Raw genomic sequence first — 20,416 nt, forward strand, 5'->3', positions numbered from 1 at the left:
CCACTTTCAGAAGCAGCCCCTCTCATGGATCACCTCGTTGGTATTAACCAGTCCAGAACGGAAAGATTAAAATAAAAATGCTATTTAACTCATCTTTATTTAAGCTTTGTATTTTGTGGGTAGATTATAGGCAAGATCATTAAACTTTATTTACAGTATAAAATACAGTAGTTTTTATCAATGAAGTAATTTTGGGTGGCAGCATATGTTACAACTTGCACTGCATTTGAGGCTGCTCATCTTGACCTAACCTACAAGAACATGAAGCCAAGTTTGACAGAATTTAGGGGCAAAAATCAAAGTTCTGTCTTGAATTCACTGGATGTTGAAACACAATGTACCAAAACCGTGACAGATACAAACTTTGCTTTTTGAAATGAAGCTAAAATGTGAAGTGGAGGCTACTCTAATTTTACATGCTGCTTAATTTGCTGTTGCAGTCACTCTGGCCTTTACAGAATTTCTGAGAGACTGCTCCTGTTGGATGTTGGGAAGGGGTAGTGCTTGTTGCATTATGCTGGCCTGGAACAACTACCACTACTGCATGCTGCACACAGCTGCTGCTGCAGCTGCACCTGCAGGGCAGCCCTGCCCCATGCAGGAGAGCAGGGAGCTCTGGAACAGAAGCTGTTTCACTTCAGATAGAGATGTAAAGCCTAGAGATGCACTGCCATGGAATAGCTGTAGGTCTGGGTTCAAATAAGCATACACAAGTGTTGTCTATTATCTACAAATATTTATTTTAACACTTGGATGTAACTACAGGAAGCCCTTGGCACTGATAGAAAATATTGATTCACTGTTAGGTTACAAAAATTTATACATAGCAAAATTTAATGCTCTTTACATAAAAATATTAGACTACTTAAACAAAACTTCAAAAACTCCCAGTAATAGCTACACTGAATTAGAAAAGAATTAGGCTTTAAGACACTGCCTCCATTATTACCCTTATGCAAACACTGGGCTAGAACATCACCTGCATTGCTGTAGAAATGTCTCCTTCATGCAACAGGTAAGAACATACACTAGGCTATTTTGTCATATTTGCTCTACATCAATCAACTTTGCCCCTTTTTTGAAACTGTCAAATTAGACTTCAATATTTAACAAAAGAAATTATATTTGAAGTTGATACCCCCCAAAAAAATGCCTTTTCTCTTAATACTGATTTGAAGGAATTTGTGCTTCCTTTGATGTATATTCAGCAAACAGTCAAAACTACCAAACCACACATCAGCTTAGCAGGGGTATGACTTGAATATTTAATTTTTTCAAATGAATGATGTATTTTTACTTTTCCCCCCCAACATTTATATATATATATATATATATATCATATAGAACAAACACCAAATATACCATCACTAATACTCAAGATATCACTGAATGCTTCTGAAAAAAAACATTAATTAGAAGGCAGACTTCTATGGGAAATGACTTTAAAATGGCACCAGTTTGTTTGTTGGGTTTTTTTTCTGAACACCATGTTTTCTTAGTGTGCTAATTAATATGTAAAAAGGAAAACATATAAGCACTGACTATAAATTTGCTAAGCACCAAGATAGAGAAAGGTGGACATCCTGTATTTTATGGCTGCAAATTTTATTGTTAGTGTAAAACTCTGCAAACTTTCTCGTCCGCTCATTTGGAATAGTCAGATCAGTGTCATTTTAATAAGGTAACACTTTCACTTGCTTAAAATGTAGGATAATGGTCTCCTGCCACTATATAAATGCTAAGACATTTATAGAAAATAAATATTAAGGCAAAGCTGACATTTATTTTCAAGGAAGGGGATCATTATCCAGATCCAGGGATCTACATTCCATTAAATAGTTAATAAAAAGATTAGAAACTGGGACATTTGCTCGACACTCAGGTGAGCACAGGGACATGACGGCCTCATCATGGATGCGTGGGGCACAGGAGTGGAGCTGCTCCCGTGGCCCAGGCAGGGGCGTTCCCAAACAGCCCCCCTGCAACCTGGGAGGTGCTGCAGCTGTGCCACCACACAAACACGAGCTCCTCTCAGAAATGCCAGCTGGGCACGGGTTCCTTTGGGAGGTGCTCAGTCACAGGCCGTGCCTGTGCCTGAGGTCTGCACAGATCTACTGCCTGCTTGGCACCTGCCACCGTTTGTGCAGGGCGGCATGCTGTAGAACAAGTCAAATATTCAATACCACAAGTCTCAAAGAGGAATAATTTGGTCACTTTTTGTAAAGTGTTGCCTTTTAAAATGCCTGGAATAAACCATCCATTCTCTGTTAGAAAGGATGGAAGATTACCCATGGGAAGATTTCCCTAAAAAAGTTTTCCAGGAGCTGGAATGTGAAGCTTTTACACTTCTAATTTTGTTTGGTAGACACACATCTGTACTGCAGAGCAGCTATTTGCTGATTTGTCAGAGCTACAGAATTCTTCTGCTGAATTACTGTGGCAAACATTTATGTGTAAGAATTGAGTTGCTCTTTTGACCGAGACTGGATATCCTGAAGCTCCTGCTCTTCTTTTGCTTTGATATCTTGGTAGGCCTGCATTTTGCTTGCATCCTTTAAGTAGGCCCAGTTAGAAGACAGTATCATGAGGAAGTGGATCTGGAAGAGAAGGGTGAGCATGATGGCGAGTGAGCATGTCAAGAGGCAAAGCAAGCTGCTAGTCAGATTAATAGACGCTCTTTAAAATAACGACCAAAAAAATAGTTATTCTACGTTAATAAGCATTCTGTTATTAAAACAAGCACAGAGGCTATTTTTCAAAGATCTCTAGAATTTGGCATGCTAATAACTCAGTTATTCACAGTTTAGAGAAAGTTAGTACAACGATATTAAAATGAGCTACAGAGTTGTACGGGTCAATTAGAATGCAGAATGGGGGGAAGCAGGAAAACAGTTTTGTACGTGGCAGTATACAGAATCTGTAAACTACGAGGTGCTCAGAAGAAGTGCTTTCTAAGGTCGTGGTGTTTATGCATATCCAAGCCCAGAGCCCGGCAGGTCTTTTCCCCCAACAAGCAGATGAGAATTCCACCCTCCCCCTGGAAAAAAACCTGAAACTGTGAACCGTTTTATTTATGCGAACAAGGCTACATTAACACATCAAAAAATTAAACATCAAAACATGAGTCCAAAACTAAGCAAAAGCATGCAATCTCTGGGTTAAGAAGTCTTAATCTTGTATTTTTATAGCTACATTTTAAACTTCCATTGTCCAACCTCAGGTGAAGAGTTTTATATTGTATATAGCAAACGGCTCCTTTTTTTTAAATTATGTGTTTGTTGTTCTAGTTTGTGCATTCGTCTCTTGCCAACTTCTTTTGCCCATACTTCATGCAAAAACATGTACATCTGAAAACTTTGATTCACTTCTCCTTCTTTTTTCTCCCCAACACTGTAAAAAGGTCCCTGTGATCTATGCATGGTTTTGCTTCCTGTGCAGTCATACTTACATTTTTGAGATCTGGCTACTGAGAAATCAGTTACTAAAGTGCAGCCATACAAGAACAGAAGTTACTCATATGCTGTTTCTTACTAGTTCAGGGTCCAAAAGAAAGAATGTGATTGTTTTACGCAGAGCTAAGACAAGGATTTATTTTTTGAGAGAAAGAGTATCATTCGGCACTTACTTAAGAGTAAGAGAAAATAATTGATTTGATCATGCATGGAATCACTTGGAAATAGAAGCAAATTAATTCATAATACCTGGGCTTCTGATCTCTGCCAAAATAGACTGGCACTACTTCATTATTCCCTTGCTTTCACACCATATGTATTTTGTATGCTTGGAGGGTATTTGTATTTGGTGTTCATGGTGGAGAATAAATTAGTACATCTGACCCTGAACTGTTCCAGTATTTGTTTGAGATGACTGTTAGAAATCAAGTGGAGACTTGAAATGAAAACATCCCCTTTTCAGAAGGATGCTTTATAAATGCCCCTACAGTAACTGAATCCTCTCAACATGAAAAGATAGCCAGATCTCATCCACATCATAGTTCATATACAAGAAGTCATTTCATTAATCTGATAAGCTAAACGATGCTTACTGAAGCTATTTACAATTACTGTAACAAAATTCAGAAAGCTAGACTTTTAGTCTAGGGTGTCAGTGGTATTTCAAGCTACACAATGCAGCTTTTTACTGGGCTTATACAATTTAGAATTTAGTGCAGCAATCTTCCCGACTCTTAAACTTCAAAACAGCATAGTTATATGTAGTAGCCATCATGTAGATCAGCTGGTGGAAGAGAACAAAATACAGGAGAGTAAGATAACAACAAGGTGACGGCTCAAGCCCACTTGGGCAACTCTCGATACTTTTACAACAGATGTTACTCTGAGCTCCTTCAGGGTGAAGATGCAAGATAAATAACCTGCCATTTCTCTGGGGAGGATAACCCAGCACAAACCCTAAGGCTATTTTGTCAACCAGTTGTGAGTATTGGGCTTGGCTGGCACAAGGTTAGCAGCTGGCCACTAAAGGAAATGTTAGACATAGGAACAAGTCATCTTGTTAATGTCCCTTTTCCCAGCCGCTACCTGGAACGGGCACTGCAGGGTTGGACCAGTCAATCTGCCTGGGTCCAGGCAAAGGAAACCAAGAGGTTACAAGCAGCTGATCAAACAAACTACAAAAATGAAAATAAATAGTGGAAATAAAAGCAGAAACAGTGGACAGAAGTAGGATTTTGAAAGGACATGCAAATAATTTTTTCCTAAGTATGTGGTAGGCGGGTTAAGATGACTTCTTAAAGCAAAAGTTGGGGACCTGCTGACTTGTGATGACCAAACCATAGCAGCAAATAGTGGTGATTACAGCTCACCCTCCTTCATGTCTAGTATCACTACTTTTAATAGACACAAAATTTAATCTAAAAGCATCTTAAGCCTAAAATTAACATTTTAAACTATAAACCAACAAAAAATACTACCCACCAATGCTATGACAGTGGCACCAGCTCCAGCACAAGCCACAATGAACAGGTGATAAGACATGTAGAACTAGAGAAAAAAACATGTTAAAAACATTGAAGTAATTCATTAGGAATAGTACAAAATGCATTTCAAGTGTTCTAGAGAATAAGGATAATAAAACAGTCTTTGTAGCATGGTAGCAAAGCTCTAGAAAATAAAAATGTACTGAAAATAATTTTTTTTGATGATGTAACAATTGCTTCAGTGTTATATTTAAAGCAGTCTCTCTACACTCCTTGCATGAGTTCTCTCCAAAAACTTTCATCAAGTATTTACTACATGGTGCCCAAGTGACCTGTAGTCAAAAGCTGCACACAGGTTAAGTTTCTGTACCTCATTTGTGTTGCAGATGTTCTCTAAAATTGGGCCACAGGCTTTGCCAGGTACAGCATTCCAAGGGATAATACCTGAAATACCACAGAAAAGAAACCACTAATTTCAGCAATCAACACACACTTTCTATTCCTCTCATCTTTTCCACCCACTTGCCAGTTGTGTTCCCATTCTGGGCATCCGTGCATTGACCAGTACAGCTTTGAGTTGGCAGCAGGAATTAAAACAACTCCCTCAAGTTATGCTTTCTCCTCACACTGAGGGCTGCTGCCAAGGCATGTTCTCAGATGTGGTTTTCCCATCTGGCAGCCAAACGGTTGGGTTTTTGCACTTTGGGTCCAGTTGCACACTCTGCCTACTCCCCCACTCAGCACAGAAGAGAGAATCTGCATCTCAGAGGCACTTGGCACCTTTCAGGATAACACTTACTAGATGAGGTTCTACTTGAACAAGAAACTACTGTAAAAGGGTGTGAATATAGAGCTAGAGGGAAGAATTACAGCATTTTTTTTCTGGTTTAGTTCCAATAGGTAAAAAGCATCAAGTGAACACTGCTACAAGAAAGTTCAGTCTGCTGCATCTCATATACTCCCAATTACTTTTCCTACATGATTGAAAGTCTGAAAAGTCAACAGAATCTAGCAGATGAAAAATAACATAAACTTTTAGGCCTATAACAGATGTAAAGCTTAAGCAAAACCCATTTGAATTAAGAGAAATCCAGTTTGTTTCCCCATACAACTTTGCATTTCCACCCAGCTGGTTGGAATTAGCAACTCTAAAAGCAGCAGGTCATTGAAATTATCTCAGGATGGCACAGCTTTCAAAAAGATTTTATAGGATTGACTTCCAAGTCAGCTGCTTCTCTGCAACTGTTATATACAATTCCAGCCTTTCAGCTACCACTTCCATCCAAAAACGTGAGGAAAGCTCAGTGACACAAGTTGCCTGTTAGGGAGCTGCTCTCTCCCATCATGCACTGAAACCCAAATGGTTTTACTGATCAGGGGAACAATACAGCACAAATACAGCTGCAAAACAACCAGAAGAAACAGGAAGGTGGAGGAGCACATCTCCCTTCACTCCTAGGCTTTGCTGCTGAAGAAAATGTCTTCCCAGCCTCTTGCTGTGAGCTGCTAAAATAGAATGTAAATGTTTAACTGATTGAAGACTTCTTGCTTTTAAAATTAGTATATCTTTTCTTCTACTGGACTTACCCGGACAGGAGAGCAAAGCCAAGCTTTCTTACTTTTTCAACTTTGAATCCATATTCTCAGCTTTGAATGACTTAGTCCAAAGAAAGAAACATTCCTAGAAAATGCTAGCTAGAATGAAGCCAAAAGTAACGGTGACAAAAGATCTTCTGCACAAGGGAAGCTAAAAAGATTAACTTCAAGAAAAACTCACCTTAAGAAATGAAAAGCCTGACCCTATTTTAAGTTATTGTCCCAGCTTCCTTAGGTTTCTGCATGTCATTGGAAAGTAGCATTAATTCATTATTAGTTATGGGCAGACTTTTAATTGCAGGTTTTTGGTTTTTTAACTGAAAGTAATTCTCAGAGCAACATTCAGACATTTACTTCATCTTTAAATGTAAAACAGCTTTCTGAAAGAACATAATATATGCATCATATGGGTTCAAAACACACAATGTGGTTATTTATTTCTCAGCACTGTTTCCAATAAGTTTATTTGGAGGCTGATCTATTTTCAAACCTAATATATCAGTATTGGAAACCACTACAAAATCATTTCAGATAAGTGACTTGTCACTTCAGTGAAATTGATTGCATCTGGAAAAAGATCAGGGTAATGTGAATTAATTAGAAAAGTAATAGCACATTCAGAGATAGAAGATACTTTTGCATTTGATTCATCTGATAAGGCTGAGACAAAACTACTGAGAAAAGACTGAAGAGAAAGGATGAAGTTTTTAATGGGGATTAAAACGAGTACCGTATTGCCTGATGTCCACGCAGATCTGGTCCCCTGGCACAGTCACATTTGTCTGAAAAGATTTGATGACTTCACAAGTTGACCATATGTTATAGAACATAAAGACAGGCACAGCAGAGAAGCCGAAGACCCCAAGCCAGGCCACTCCAAGCACATAGGTGAGGAAAACAAACTGGGCAGAGAAAACACAAACACTTTGTGTTTATTCTTTGAAAAGACTACTTAAATTTTCCTTTAAAATTCTTCAAAATAATCTTTAAGCATACTTTCAGAATTCAAATAAGAAAACATTTGGTTTCCAAGCACACAAAATCAGTATCCTCATTGCTTACAAATACTATGGTAGTTTAAGTGCTACTGAGAAAGTAATTCAGGCATTTCCTTTTTCAGCAGCCTGCTTGAGTAAACAGATTGCCCTCACGAAAGAGCAGCCCATTGATTTCTCAAGATTCTCAGCTAAGCAGGGATGCTGGTTGTGGGCTAAAACCAATAAATTCCAACAAAAATCAATTTAAGGGTTTTTTTTAAATTAACTATAATATACCAGCATTTCTGTACAACTTACAAATCAAAACCACACAGTGAATCAATGCTCACAGAGGTCTCCCATACTCCCTGATTTATTGAAATCAATTTGGAATGTAACATTTGAAAATACCTCTTTTTGCAAACATACCATGACGGTTAACATCAGATCAGAAGGATTCAGTTGGTCTAATGCACATTGCCAAGCAGGAAATTAATTAATTCACATTAGAGAATCATGGATTTGTCCACTGAAATTTGCTGGTTTGGGTTTGCTCTTTTAAAAAAAACTACATTACGTGCATTTTGTTTGGTAAGATACAAGATGTGGCACTGATTGCTCTGGAAATCTCCAGCTCCCTCCTCCCACTGAGCCCTGTCCCTTTTCCCCTCCTCTTCTAAGTGTTATGGTGAAACAGTAGTTCTGGCATCAGTTCCTAGCTCCCTCCTCCTGGTGAGTCTAGGATTTGGATCCTACTTGGAAGGTGGGGGAATGCTGTTACATCTTCTGTGCTCTCTTCTCACTGTTAGCTGCGGCTGTTCTCTCTTAGCTGTAGGTGGAATGGAAAGCCTTTACTTCCAGTAAAGCACTGGTGTCCTACTGTCTTACTTATAGTGCCAGAGGACAAAAGCAAGGATGGGAAAGGCTCTCAGGGGGGAGGATTCTCAGCCTGACCCAGAACCAAGGGACTGAACTAATGCTGCACTGGTGGAAGTTTGCATCCCCCCAGGTTTTTTCCAGAATAACCAGGCAAGTGTTAGAGCAAAAGCTGAACAACTGATCAGGTTTCAGCCAACGAGGGTGGTGTGTGGGGAGATGGAAACTCTTGCGAAGCTATGGCCCATAAAACCCCAGCTAGACTTTAATTTATAGACAACTGAATACCCTATTTCATATTAGCGCCTATACCAGACCTGTATGTTTTGTGTGAGAATTGAAAATCCTCTCTTTGGATTTTGGGAAGGACAAAGTGGACCAGGTTAAAGGATTTCTGTAAATACACTACAAATAAACCATGAGTTTGCATATGTGTATGTGGAAGTGTGCATGAGAGGAAGTGCACAAAGCCTTTAACTCCTAAAATAGCCAGGAAAAAATAGACTCCCTCTCACATTTAATGTGGTAACTGTGGGAAATGGCTATTTTGCATTACCAGAGCCAACAAAAATAATTTAGGGAAGATGGACGTCTTTCTTCTGTAACAACCTTATGCAAGATGGGACTGTCTTTCAGGACTTTGCTCAGCAATGTAATGGAAGAAGTAGTAGTACAGAAGCTCTTGATCTAAGTGGCAGAAGATCCCTGGATGTCCAAAAGCCTGTTGCCTGTACCCAGCTGCAGTCACTAGTCTGTTAAGTATTTTATCTCCTCACAAACCTTATTCTTGCCCTAAGGTTTTACACAGCAGCATAGAGGCACTTTTCCTGTCACCACCAAACATTGATGCATCTTACCAGAGCTCTAAGCCACTACTCAGATGGTAAATTCTCTCCTTCATTGTGTGGACAAATATGGATAAACATGAAAACATGCTGTTCTGCTGTATTTCCATGTGTCACACTGGTGTTTGTATAAGCAGCGACAATCATGTGCCTGCAACTACTCAAATGCACAAGCAATTGTCTGCACTGATGAGATGCATGGATGTGTGTGTTTCTACTTTATTTTGGATCTTTTGAAAATACTGCTTCAGATCTAATTTTGCTCCTTGGTGAAGACCATGCTTGCTAGAAAAAACCTGAGCAAATAGCTGCTTAACTGGAAAATTATCAGATGCCTTATTTTTATTAGCTCTCGAAAAATTCAGTAAATACCCAACAGCACAGTGGAAAATAGCTAACTCTCATGAAAATAAACATGCATTTCTTTTGTATTTAACCAGCTGAAAGTACATATTTTTTAAGTACAGGATCTAGACTGTATATTAAAATGCAACAATCACATCAAAAGCCTCTTCTCTTTTCACCCACACTTTCCCGTGGGCGATCTGTCATACTGCTTAGCTTCCTCCATAACTACGAGCTTTGAATTCAGATTTTCAGTAATAGCTTTGAAATCTTCTCTCAGAAACGCAGTTATGGCTGTTCTTGCACAGTGTGCCCTTGGGGACAATGTGGGTGAGAAGCTGAAGTTTTATGTTTAGTTAAACTTTGCTTACAATTTTGTTCAAATACAGAAGTATATGGAAGAGAATATGGCTGGTAACTTTAGAGTTCCAAGTGTTTTGGCTTTGTGAAAAAGCCTCGCTGTTCTATCTGTCTGCCTTTTGCCATCTGCAAATCAATACTTGATTCAAGTGCAAAGATGTTGTGAAGTTTCATTCATTCATTACTGTTTGTTGAAGGATCCAGACACTCAAGCACAATTGACTATGGAAGTCAGAGCCATTACAGTTTGATATTTAAATAGCTCTGCAAACCACAGCCATTTTACAGTCTGCCTTTAAGCATCACTCAAGTGTTCCACGTTTAAAAGTGCAAATTTCATTTTGGCTCACATTTAAGTGTTTTAAAATTAGCAGTCTCCCCAGTTTAGTTTAGACCAGTGGGTTCAGCTTTATGTCAGGGGAGGCTATGGCAGCCCCCACCCAGCCCATCTGCAGCAGTTTGATTTGACCAAGCACCCTTGAAGTTCAAAGAAGAACCGAGACATGGATTGACCCTGACCACCCACAAGGAGTTAAACAAAGAAGGCAGCAATATTCTGGTGTTCAAAACCCAGGAGTCAAACCAAGCCCAAGGTTTTAGCCAGCAAAGACTGCTGTTCCCATTTCTGATCCCACTCACCATTCCACTGATGCAGCGGCCACAGGCTGTTGTTTTGAACTCTCCATGCAGCTCCTTCACAGCACTTGTTGTATAAAAACCTTCTGCCAAAAGGATTATTCCATATAAGAAGAAAAATGATGCAATGCCATAAATTACATACTGCATTAGCTGTATTCTAAAACGGAAAAGAAAGAAAAGATACAATTAGATTTCAGTCCTATAAAAACAAAGTCAGTCCTCTCAAATTATAATAAATGAGAGATAACTCCTAGAAACAAAGTTCAAGGCTCCTTAGCATTTTAAGCAAGCGGACTGCAGGGAAACACTGGTACGACTGTGCCCCTTCCCAGGTAAGCAATCCTGATGTGCCTTAGTCCTGCACCCACCCGAGCATCCCTGGCTGCTGCTGCAGTCCTTACATTGACTGGTGTTTGTCACCAGGTTAAAGCTGCAATTTCATATTTCATGCCTCCACTATGAAGGTTTTCTTTTTCCTCTTACTGATCCTGACGCCTCACTTGGGAATGTCTGACAGGGACAAAGCAGGGCCTTGAAATGGCAAAGCATGGAGCCAAACCCCTGACTGAGCTACCAGGCTCTGTGGCCATTCCTTCGGCTTAGGGAAAGGAAGCAGTCCCTGAAATTCATCACTTCCACCTGTGAAATCCAATTAACTTAAGTTTGCAAAAATTTCTAAATTCAGCAGTACTTGTCTGATACAAAACTCAGCAAACACGCAGTGACTTCTCCTGAGACTGCTCTACAGCCTGGAAGGGTAGTTCCAAGTGAGCTGGTAGTTTCAGTGCTTTAAGTCACAGCGGTGTTGAGTGCCTCAAAATGTTAAAAATTCTCTTAAAAAATGAAAGAGTTATTTAGGAAACACTTCCACTTTAGGTATTCTGGAACCACTTAGAGGAAGATCATCTCAGGGCACATGGTATAAGCACTTCCCTCAGATGGTATTTGAGAAAGTTTTTGATTCCTTAAACATCTACCATCTGCAATGACATTCTAACAGTATTTTTCCTTTAGCTAGAAGAGGTAGATGGAAAGAATGATTTCTAAATACTATCAATCAGATTCTGTATCTGAAGCTAATTGTTTTGGAGGACCAGAATGCCAGATCTTCCATACAACACTTCTGGTCTCCAAAAGTCATATTTCGTTATTAGCATGATTACTCCAGAACTTCTTAAAAGGAATTTGATTGTTGGAATGGTTGTTTTGGATGAAGCTATTCACAAAACCAAGAGGTTAATTTTATACATCCACACTACCAGTTTTCTGAGGATAAATGTTTTCCTCAGATTTTTTTTTCCCAATTCTTGTCACTCTCCACAACATAGCTGCTAACATAGATCTCCAAAGAGCATCTGAATGTTTTAGCTTAAAGAAAATTAATGACTACCATTTATATAGTTAAATGTTACCCTTGTATTAAAATAGAATATTGCTCATTTAAAATTTTATGTGGGAGGTGTTATCTTTGTTTTCCAACCTGATAAAAAATAACAGGATACGTCTGTTTCACCTGTGCTGTAAAGCACAAAAAAATTAACTCAGGATTTCAGAGAGTATAGAAGAAATCATTTCACCATCTTTGATAGTCCAGGAGAGACTCAATGCATGCTACCAGAAATCAGTAATAGGAAAAGGGGTTAAAAAGTCTATTCCATAGGGTGTCTTACTAATGTATTTTTCTTTTTTTTTTTTTTTTTTCTTAATGTCTCTGTAGCCTGAAATTATTTGCCCCTTTCTAACACTTCTCCCTTGCTACCCCCTTCGCCCAGAGCCGAGCCCTGAGCTGCTCTGGTAGGAATTATGCATTTCCCCAGCTGCTGGTGCTGACATGACAAGAACCATTGTCAACAACTCTCCAAACCGTAAAACTTGCTGCCTGTTACTGCTGCTTTTGCAATTTCTTCTATTTTGCTCAAATGGAGACTGATGCAAGCACAGGGTGTTTTGTTACTCAGTTGCTGAAGAACAGCTGCTTACATTTTCTTACAAATGTTGTGTCTAACTGCAGGGCCCTGGTGGCTCATGCCCTGGAGCTGGGGACACACTGCCTGGCCACAACCAGGGACTGAGCGTGTCCAGTGCTGGGAGGCAGGACCCCAGCGGGGAGCAGGCCCAGAGCAAGTCTGGAGACAGAGGGTCCTGTGGAGAGCAGAAGCTCTGAAATGGTGCTGTGGGACTGGCACCAGTGCTCAGAGGGCATGCAACAAACTGGCAGGTCTATGCCTGCAAGCGTATAAAAGGAGTCAGTGACAAGAGCAATCAAAAAGAAAGTAAGAATTAAGTGTGCTGCATATGGCCCTGATATCAAAGCCTTCAAATATCACCCTAAAAGCTGTGTCTTGCTTGCTGCCCGTGCACCCCTGCATGTGCCATGCCCACCGTGTTTGTCACAGGGGCCCCTCATCACAGCACGCACAGCCAGACTGGCTGCCGGACATGGGACCCAAGGCAGCACTCCAGGCCTTCCTCTGGCCTCACAGAGGAGCCTCAGGAACATAAAAGACCCAAGTATTTCACCAGTGGTTATGTCCAAAGGCTACATTTGCAGATCTTTCCAGTTTTTTCTCTTTTTTCTCATATACTAGTCCAGCTTCTTCTGAAGAGGGATAGACAGAACCATGCTTCCCTGTTACTCCTGACATCCCTTCCAACTTTATGTCATCAACAAAAACTAAAACTACTCTCAGAATAAAATTGTTACCCCTTGTTCTGTTACAGCAGGCCCTGGTAAAAGTCCCTCTTCAGCTCTCTTGTAGGTCCGTTTAGGTGTTGGAAAGCTGCTGTAAAGTCTCCCCAGAGCCTTCTCTTCTCCAGGCTGAAAAACCCCAGCTCTCTCAGCCTGTGTTCATGGGAGAGGTGTTCTAGCCCTCGGATCATCTTGGTGGCCTCCTCTGGACTCGCTCCAACAGGTCTGTGTCTTTCCTGTGTTGAGGACCCCCAGAGCTGGATGCAGCACTGCAGGTGGGGTCTCACCAGAGCAAAGGGGTAGAATTCCCACCCTTACCCTGCTGGTCATGCTGCTTTTGATGCAGCACAGGATATAATTGGCTTCCTGGGCTGCAAGTGCGTATTTCCAACTCATGTTCAGCTTTTCATCCAACAGCACCCCAAGTCCTTCTTGGCAGGGATGCTCTCAATCCCTTCATCTGTATATCAATACATCAGCATGTATTGATACTGGGCATTGCCCTGACCCATGTGCAGCACCTTGCACTTGCCCCTGGTGAACATCATGAGGTTCACACAGTCCCACTCCTCAAGGCTTTCAAGGTCTCTCTGGCTGGTATCCTTTCTCTCAGGTAAGCAAACTGCACCACTCAGCTTGGGTGTCATCTGCAAAGCAGCTAAGGATGCACTCAATTCCACTGTCTATGATACTGATGAAGATATTAAATAATACTGGTCCCAATATGAACAGGTGTACCAGGATACACACTTTGGTTCTTTGTATGCGAGCACCAATAAATGACTGAGTGCTGTTACAAAAACAAGCAACCTAATACTCAGGGGCGGAGACTGAGGTCTGAATCCATCTCTAGTTATTTAGCATGAGGGTGTTATGATGAATAACGGGAATGGGAGGCATACTTACACTTCACTCAGCAAAGCATGGTCACTGGCAGTCGTGGAGAAGTGCTGCTCGAGGATAGACACAGTTCCCGTGAGTGCCACGTGGCCACAGCCACAAAACAACGCTACCCCCGAGAAGCAGAGAATGGTTGCCACGAGCGAAGCATATGGCACTCCTCCTAGGCACTTAATGCAACATTCAAAGCAACCTAAGCAGAAGAAAGAAAGCAAAAGAAACGTCATGAGCGAAAAGCAAATTATGAGGAAAAGAACATTCGTCCTCCACTTGGTAAAAGCCACAGGGAATAAAAGGCCCAGGCATTGACATGCTAAGCAAAAAATCTATAGGTGGTACAAGACAGCATCACCCTCTAAAGCAGTGACCTACAGATCTGTTGGTATGGACTCAAAGCCCAGAAAGTGGGCTGAGTGCTTCTGTCTTTACAGGATCAAGAGGGGATCGATGAGACAGCCTATGAAATGGAAAAAGAAAAAAAATCACTGTCTAAAGTGATCCATCGCAATTCAGCTGCTCATCCAGGACTCACCGTGTTTCAGCATTACTAATGGCAGGAGCACCAGCTATGATGGCAACACTCTGGGAGCCAGAGTGCCAAATACTCAAGATAATAAAGGCTTTTGGAAAAGTAGGAGATATTTTGCACTTTCATTGGAAGATGAATAAATTTAGGTCTGCAAAACCTAACTACCCTGCACTCTCCCAGTACTCTCAAGTTATCTTTTTATATAAATCCATATGAGGTTACAGGGATACAGACACTTTAACAATAGAAAAATTGAATGGGTTCCAAAGAGTAACAATTTTTGTCGAGGGCAGCTGTATGAAGCTGTATTACACAGACAATACATTTCCAGCTTTTTATAGGATACACAGGATTTACAGTGATCCCTGAATACAGTTTGCAGTAGCATAATCAACTGAAATGCATTGTTTAACTGGTCTGAGTTAACAAAACACCCCCCCAGAGCTGCTATTTGTATGAACACTGTAATAAGGAGGTTGCAGCTGAATTGCCAGGTTCCTTCCAACTGCGTGGCCTGAAAACCCATCTGCTTACAAAGCTGGGAAATGTAAATCGGAAACAAACACAGCTTTTAACTGCGCTATAATGGTAATGGCAATCCATACCAATTCATTACTTCAGGGTGATGGCATTAAGCTGTCTCCATTAATGTGCATTTCATACAACTGCACAAAACACAAGCCATTAAGACAACGCTTAATGGAGTGGCCAGCATCGCACGTCGCAGGACAGCCACTGCTGCTACGGCAAGGCGCTACACGGACAAAGCATTTGAAGGCACGGAGATAGCTGGCAAATGAGGACATCACATCACATTGCATCTTCCCACCCAAAAAATTCCTCACGAAGATCAGCAAGTCTCCAGCCACCACATGAGGCAAGTTTATTTTTATCCCCCTCCCTTTCCCACTAATGAATGAGTTGCAGAGCAGGCACTTCTGTGAGGCACTGGGGAATAATATGCATCCAATAACTGAAAGATTTCCCATTCCATAAGTGAGAAACTCTTCTTTTAGAGAGTCACTAGCAAGTGCCCTAGTCAGGCTTAAGCAGCTATCACCATCAAAATTACTTACAAAACACCCTTCACTAACTTCAGGCAAGATTTAATTGTATAGAAACAAGCCTGGGAAGCTTTTATAGTCTACACACAGCTGGAGTCCACTCAGTAGGAGCTATCTTCATGACAAAAATACTGCCAAATGAACAAACTGCAGCTCGGCAGTAACAGGCCAAACAAAATCCAAATGCACGCTATCAGAGGAAATCATCTCCAAGTTTCATTTTATCACAGAGGTCCAGAGCTGACTTCAGACACCAGACCTTGCAGAGCAATCCTCTGCTTTGGGGAATCTGCCTGAGAGCAACTCACATGCAAGAGCTGCCATACATGTGAGGCTGGCTCACCTCTGCAGCATCTGCTCCCAGGTCAGGCCCAAACCTCCCAGAGTTAATCCAAGAAATGCACCTGGTGCAGGATTAGCCATGAAAGATTATCCAACACTAACCATGCTCTGACCCAGCAGACAACACACATGTGGTCACAGTCCAGCTCAAAACAAACCACCCTTCGGGCCACACTCCTAAAGCAGGAGACCCAATGCCTGATCATTGCTCAGTGTGTAGAGGCTGATCACCTAAATCATGCTGATCCCACAGACTGCTTAGCAGAAAGATCCTATCAAAGACAGGAAATAAAAACAGCTGGAAGCAAAACCAAGAGACTGACAAGATCCAAAAGAAAAGCTGTTGGTTTCAGAAAATGGTAGCAGCCTGACAAAACTAAAAACTGGTGTAGACCCAGGAGCGATGCTTAATACCCCATACCACCAAGCCAGCTTTCCAGGCCACTGGCAGAACATTTGCCCTGAGGAGTTTGTTGGATCCCTTACTCAAACATATGACAATTTTCTGCCACTAATCCACAGACCCTTGAACACAAGGCAACAGTGGCAGACCCCCTCTCACCTCTCAGCAACTAGCAGCTGCACAGATGTTCTTTGTGGCCATACTCTTTGTCTTCCTCTGCAGTCCAAGTAAAAAGGCATCACACAATTTGGGTGGCTTTCATTTTCTCAGTGCAGAACAAAGCCAAGGGACAACCTCAGAGATGTCTAAAGCAACCACATTATTTTGGGCACAGAAAACTGCCCAAATGTGGAACTGCAGGAACTACTCACCTTGACCCCAAGACTAAAGCAGGAATCAGAGAGACTTTGGTACACCTGGAAATAGCACACAGCCATCTTGCAAGCACATGAAGCATCTCAAACCAGCATGTTTCCAAGAGACAGCATCCATCCATACGTAGTCATTCTGCACCAAACTTGACAGCAGAGCTGCACAGCCTCCTGCCAGAGGGTAACTAACTGCGGGACACAACCTCATCGCAGTGCTGGGGCTGCCAGACTTCCCCCCCAGATCCCACTGTGAACACTATGAGCAGATTAAAGCCATGCCTAGCCTGAGCAATACAACTGATTTTATGATTTTAACAGAAGACTAAAACAGTACTGCTAAGAGCAGCTTTGAAAACCAGCTACAGTTTGAAGCTCATCAAGAACTAAGATATGCGGTACCAAGCTTCCCAAAGAAGCACTGAAGCAAAGCAGAGGTTTTCTGAAAACAATTAGAAAGCTTTCCAGGAAGCCTTTATGTTCTCTCTCTGTAACTCCAAGTCAGCAACTATCTTCACACAGCACAACTGAAACCCCAGGATGATGTTTGCCTAGCTCATGTTCACAAAATAACTTGCTAATGCTCTGATGACAACTGCAAGCTGAAGGCCTGTGAACTCAAGCTGACAAAAATAAGTAGTATTAAAATAAGTTCAGCTCCAATTTTCTGTTAGTTTTTACTTTCCATATGGCCAAAACACTGAACTGTTCAGCTGTATACCCACTTCCAATGAAACAGTGTAAAATGATTTAAATATGAAACTGTACAGCACAAACACACATCACTGCATCTCCCCTTTCAATGGCCATTTTGTGCAAGGCATCACTAGAACCTTTTGTGCAACTCAGCAGAATAAAAACATTTTTTGTCCTCAGGCTGGCGAGCAGTAGTTGCCATGGAGGCAGGTTAATAACAGCCCAATGATTTGCCCAGAGCTGCCTGTGATCTTGGCTACAGATTTAACACACTCTCAGAAGGAGGCCAGCTAAAACAAAGACTGAGATTATTCTCTAGGGAATGAATGCTATTAAACACACACACACACAAATATTCTTGCTAAAGGACAAAAATAAAGAGAAGAGAAAGAAACAGGAACCGGCTATTCTTTTAAACTCCTGGAAGCTATCAGTCACAGGAAATTGGTAAAGGATGAACCTACATATGTACATAAATTGGCAATGAGTTGCTCAATGTATGAAGAACAATTATACAATCTGCCTGGCAGTGTATAGCCTACTGCATATATGCAGGGCTTAGCCATTCAATTTCCCATGCCAAATGGTGACTGTGTGGCTAAACCTCCATTGGTACTTTAAGTACAGCTTTAAGATTTAAACTTGGAACAGCAAGGTAATAGAGAAATAATGGAAAGTGGTCTTAAAATAAAAAAAGAAGAAGAGGCAGTTCTTGAACTACCTTATCCTACTAAGGTCAAATCTGTGCTTTGGAAATGACAAAAGACAATGCAATAGGATCAGGTAGCTTCCTTGATTATTCCCAGGGCTTGCTCTAGGAAGATCATACATCATTCAAGCTCAGACTTAAAAAGCTGGGACAGGCAGATGTTCACAAAGCCATGCCTCAAAGCAAAGCATGGAAAACATGATGTAAAGAAGGAATATCCACACCTCCTGGACAGAAAACCAGCCTGTTGTCTAATGTTCCAAACACCTCCTAGGTTGAACGAGTACCTCAGTGCACCTCAGGTACTAACCACGGGCCCATAGCCAAGGTCACTATGGAACAAAAAACCAAGGAACCAAGAAAACCTGAAAGGAGCTTTGAAAAGCTTTCCCTTTCAGGGAACTAAACCTCCAGGATCCTGTGACTGTCTGCCATAAGTTAGTTCCCACTTTCTTTTCTTTAGAAGTTTGTTTTCTTTCCCTCACATGAAAGATAAAGCAATGGGCATCATTTTCTCCTCACCACTCACTTCCTGTAATTGTGTAACGCATTTTAGGAAATCCTGGCCTGTGAGCCACCAGCCCAGTTAATACATGGCAGAAATTGCACATCATGTTCCACCACAGAACCACAATCTCTGTTGGCTTCAGCACAACTCAGGGAGCAAGTGGGGAGGAACTCTTTTAACAAAAAGAAGGTTGCAAGAAATCCAAGGGAAAAAAAGCACTAGGTAACACCTCAAATGAAAGCACTAGAGAATATCTTAAATGTAGTCATCACATATAAATCGGGCTCATTACTACACATCCACAGGAGCCTAGTGTTGGTAGCACTACTCCCAATTCACAAATAAATGTAAGAGGACAACTCACTACTTGACACTCACCTCCTGCTTCCCCAGTGCTGAAGATTACCCAATGCCAAGCATGAATAATACCCTTGGAGTCCTAAATCACCATGGCTCTTTGTCAGAAAATGAACTATATGTCAATGAAAGCAAATGCCAATTTTACTGTCTGCCACCCACCGTATTTTTTAAAATTTCCATTCTGAATGGCTTATGCATGCTAGGATGTACATTTTCCTACATGCTGCATGATTGGCAGCCATGGGAGAAGCAGTGAGGGATGTGGGAATAGACTAATACCTCAGAAGCAAAACTGGAATTTACTTCTTTCTTCTCTGCATGAGACTAAGCCAATATCTGGCAGTAACTCCTCACATCTGTCACCCACACCTGCAGCCAAGGGTCAGTGGGAACACAGTAAGATAAAACATTTAACCTTACAAGAGTAAGTTTAAAACCTGTGACAAATTTCTCTCTACACTTTGGTAAGGATACTAAAATAAAAAGGCTCTGCATTAAATCACATGGAAGTCTTTGTCCAAGCTCTATCCTTACCCATTGCTGCCCATCTTAAATTTTGCTGATTTACAGAACACGACACAAGGCTAAAATTGCTGTTACTACTTAGAATAAATGTTCACTCACCACACTTCTGGATTAACATTAAACAGACTAAATAAGTGATAAGCTCAAATGCAGAAAATCCTTTCTTCTCCTCCCACAAACCGCTTGAAGCTCTTCCACAGAAAACTTCCTTTCAAGCTCAGTATTTACTAATTTTGCCTTTTTGTCCAACACAAATAAGAAGTTGTGAAATCAACTTATACAGAATTTAACTCATGAGAGCCAGAAAACTTCATGTAAGTGCACTTTAGTCTAGCCAGATTGATAATCTCCCCACTGTATTTGCATTCCCCTCTTCCAGGATTGTTAATCAATAACTCCTTCCTGGCCAGCAGAGTCCCTGTGATGGAGGGGACATGACCTTTGGAGAACACAGCCATCAGGGCTGCCACAAAGGATCAGACCTGAAATGCAGCAAGACATCTCTGTTATCCTTCAAAGTGGCCAGCACAAGATGCTACTTCCAAGTGAGATCTGGGGTGGTCTGATCCATCCAGTAAATCTCATCCCAATCTCTACTATTTAAGAGCTACCTGAAGAACAACTAGCTCCTTTCTGAAGGTCATCAGCATTAATTGTAACGTCTCCAGTTATTCTTGATACAGATACAAGATGTTTGGTTTCAGCACTGTCATACAGCTAGTTCCCCTCTTCTGAGAAGGTATTTATTC

At 41.2% G+C, this 20,416-nt stretch overlaps 1 protein-coding gene across 2 annotated transcripts in view; it reads right to left on the reverse strand.

Moving 5' to 3' along the window:
- Positions 1-292: 292 nt before the first annotated feature.
- GPM6B (glycoprotein M6B) overlaps positions 293-20,416 on the reverse strand; it is a 114,601-nt gene continuing 94,477 nt past the window's right edge. Inside the window, exons 2-7 of one of the 2 annotated variants that reach the window (XM_082278730.1) lie at positions 14,170-14,356; positions 10,575-10,731; positions 7,263-7,434; positions 5,307-5,380; positions 4,935-5,000; positions 293-2,597 (exon numbers count right to left, since the gene is read on the reverse strand). In XM_082278730.1, the coding sequence (XP_082134856.1) occupies positions 2,448-2,597; positions 4,935-5,000; positions 5,307-5,380; positions 7,263-7,434; positions 10,575-10,731; positions 14,170-14,356 (806 nt within the window). In that variant the 3' untranslated portion in view covers positions 293-2,447. Of the gene's footprint in view, positions 2,598-2,627; positions 4,237-4,934; positions 5,001-5,306; positions 5,381-7,262; positions 7,435-10,574; positions 10,732-14,169; positions 14,357-20,416 lie in introns of those variants that run through there. The other variant, XM_082278729.1, reaches the window with a different exon arrangement.

The sequence above is a fragment of the Coloeus monedula genome (assembly GCF_965178545.1).
Source record: "Coloeus monedula genome assembly, chromosome: 3".
Classification (NCBI taxonomy): domain Eukaryota; kingdom Metazoa; phylum Chordata; class Aves; order Passeriformes; family Corvidae; genus Coloeus; species Coloeus monedula.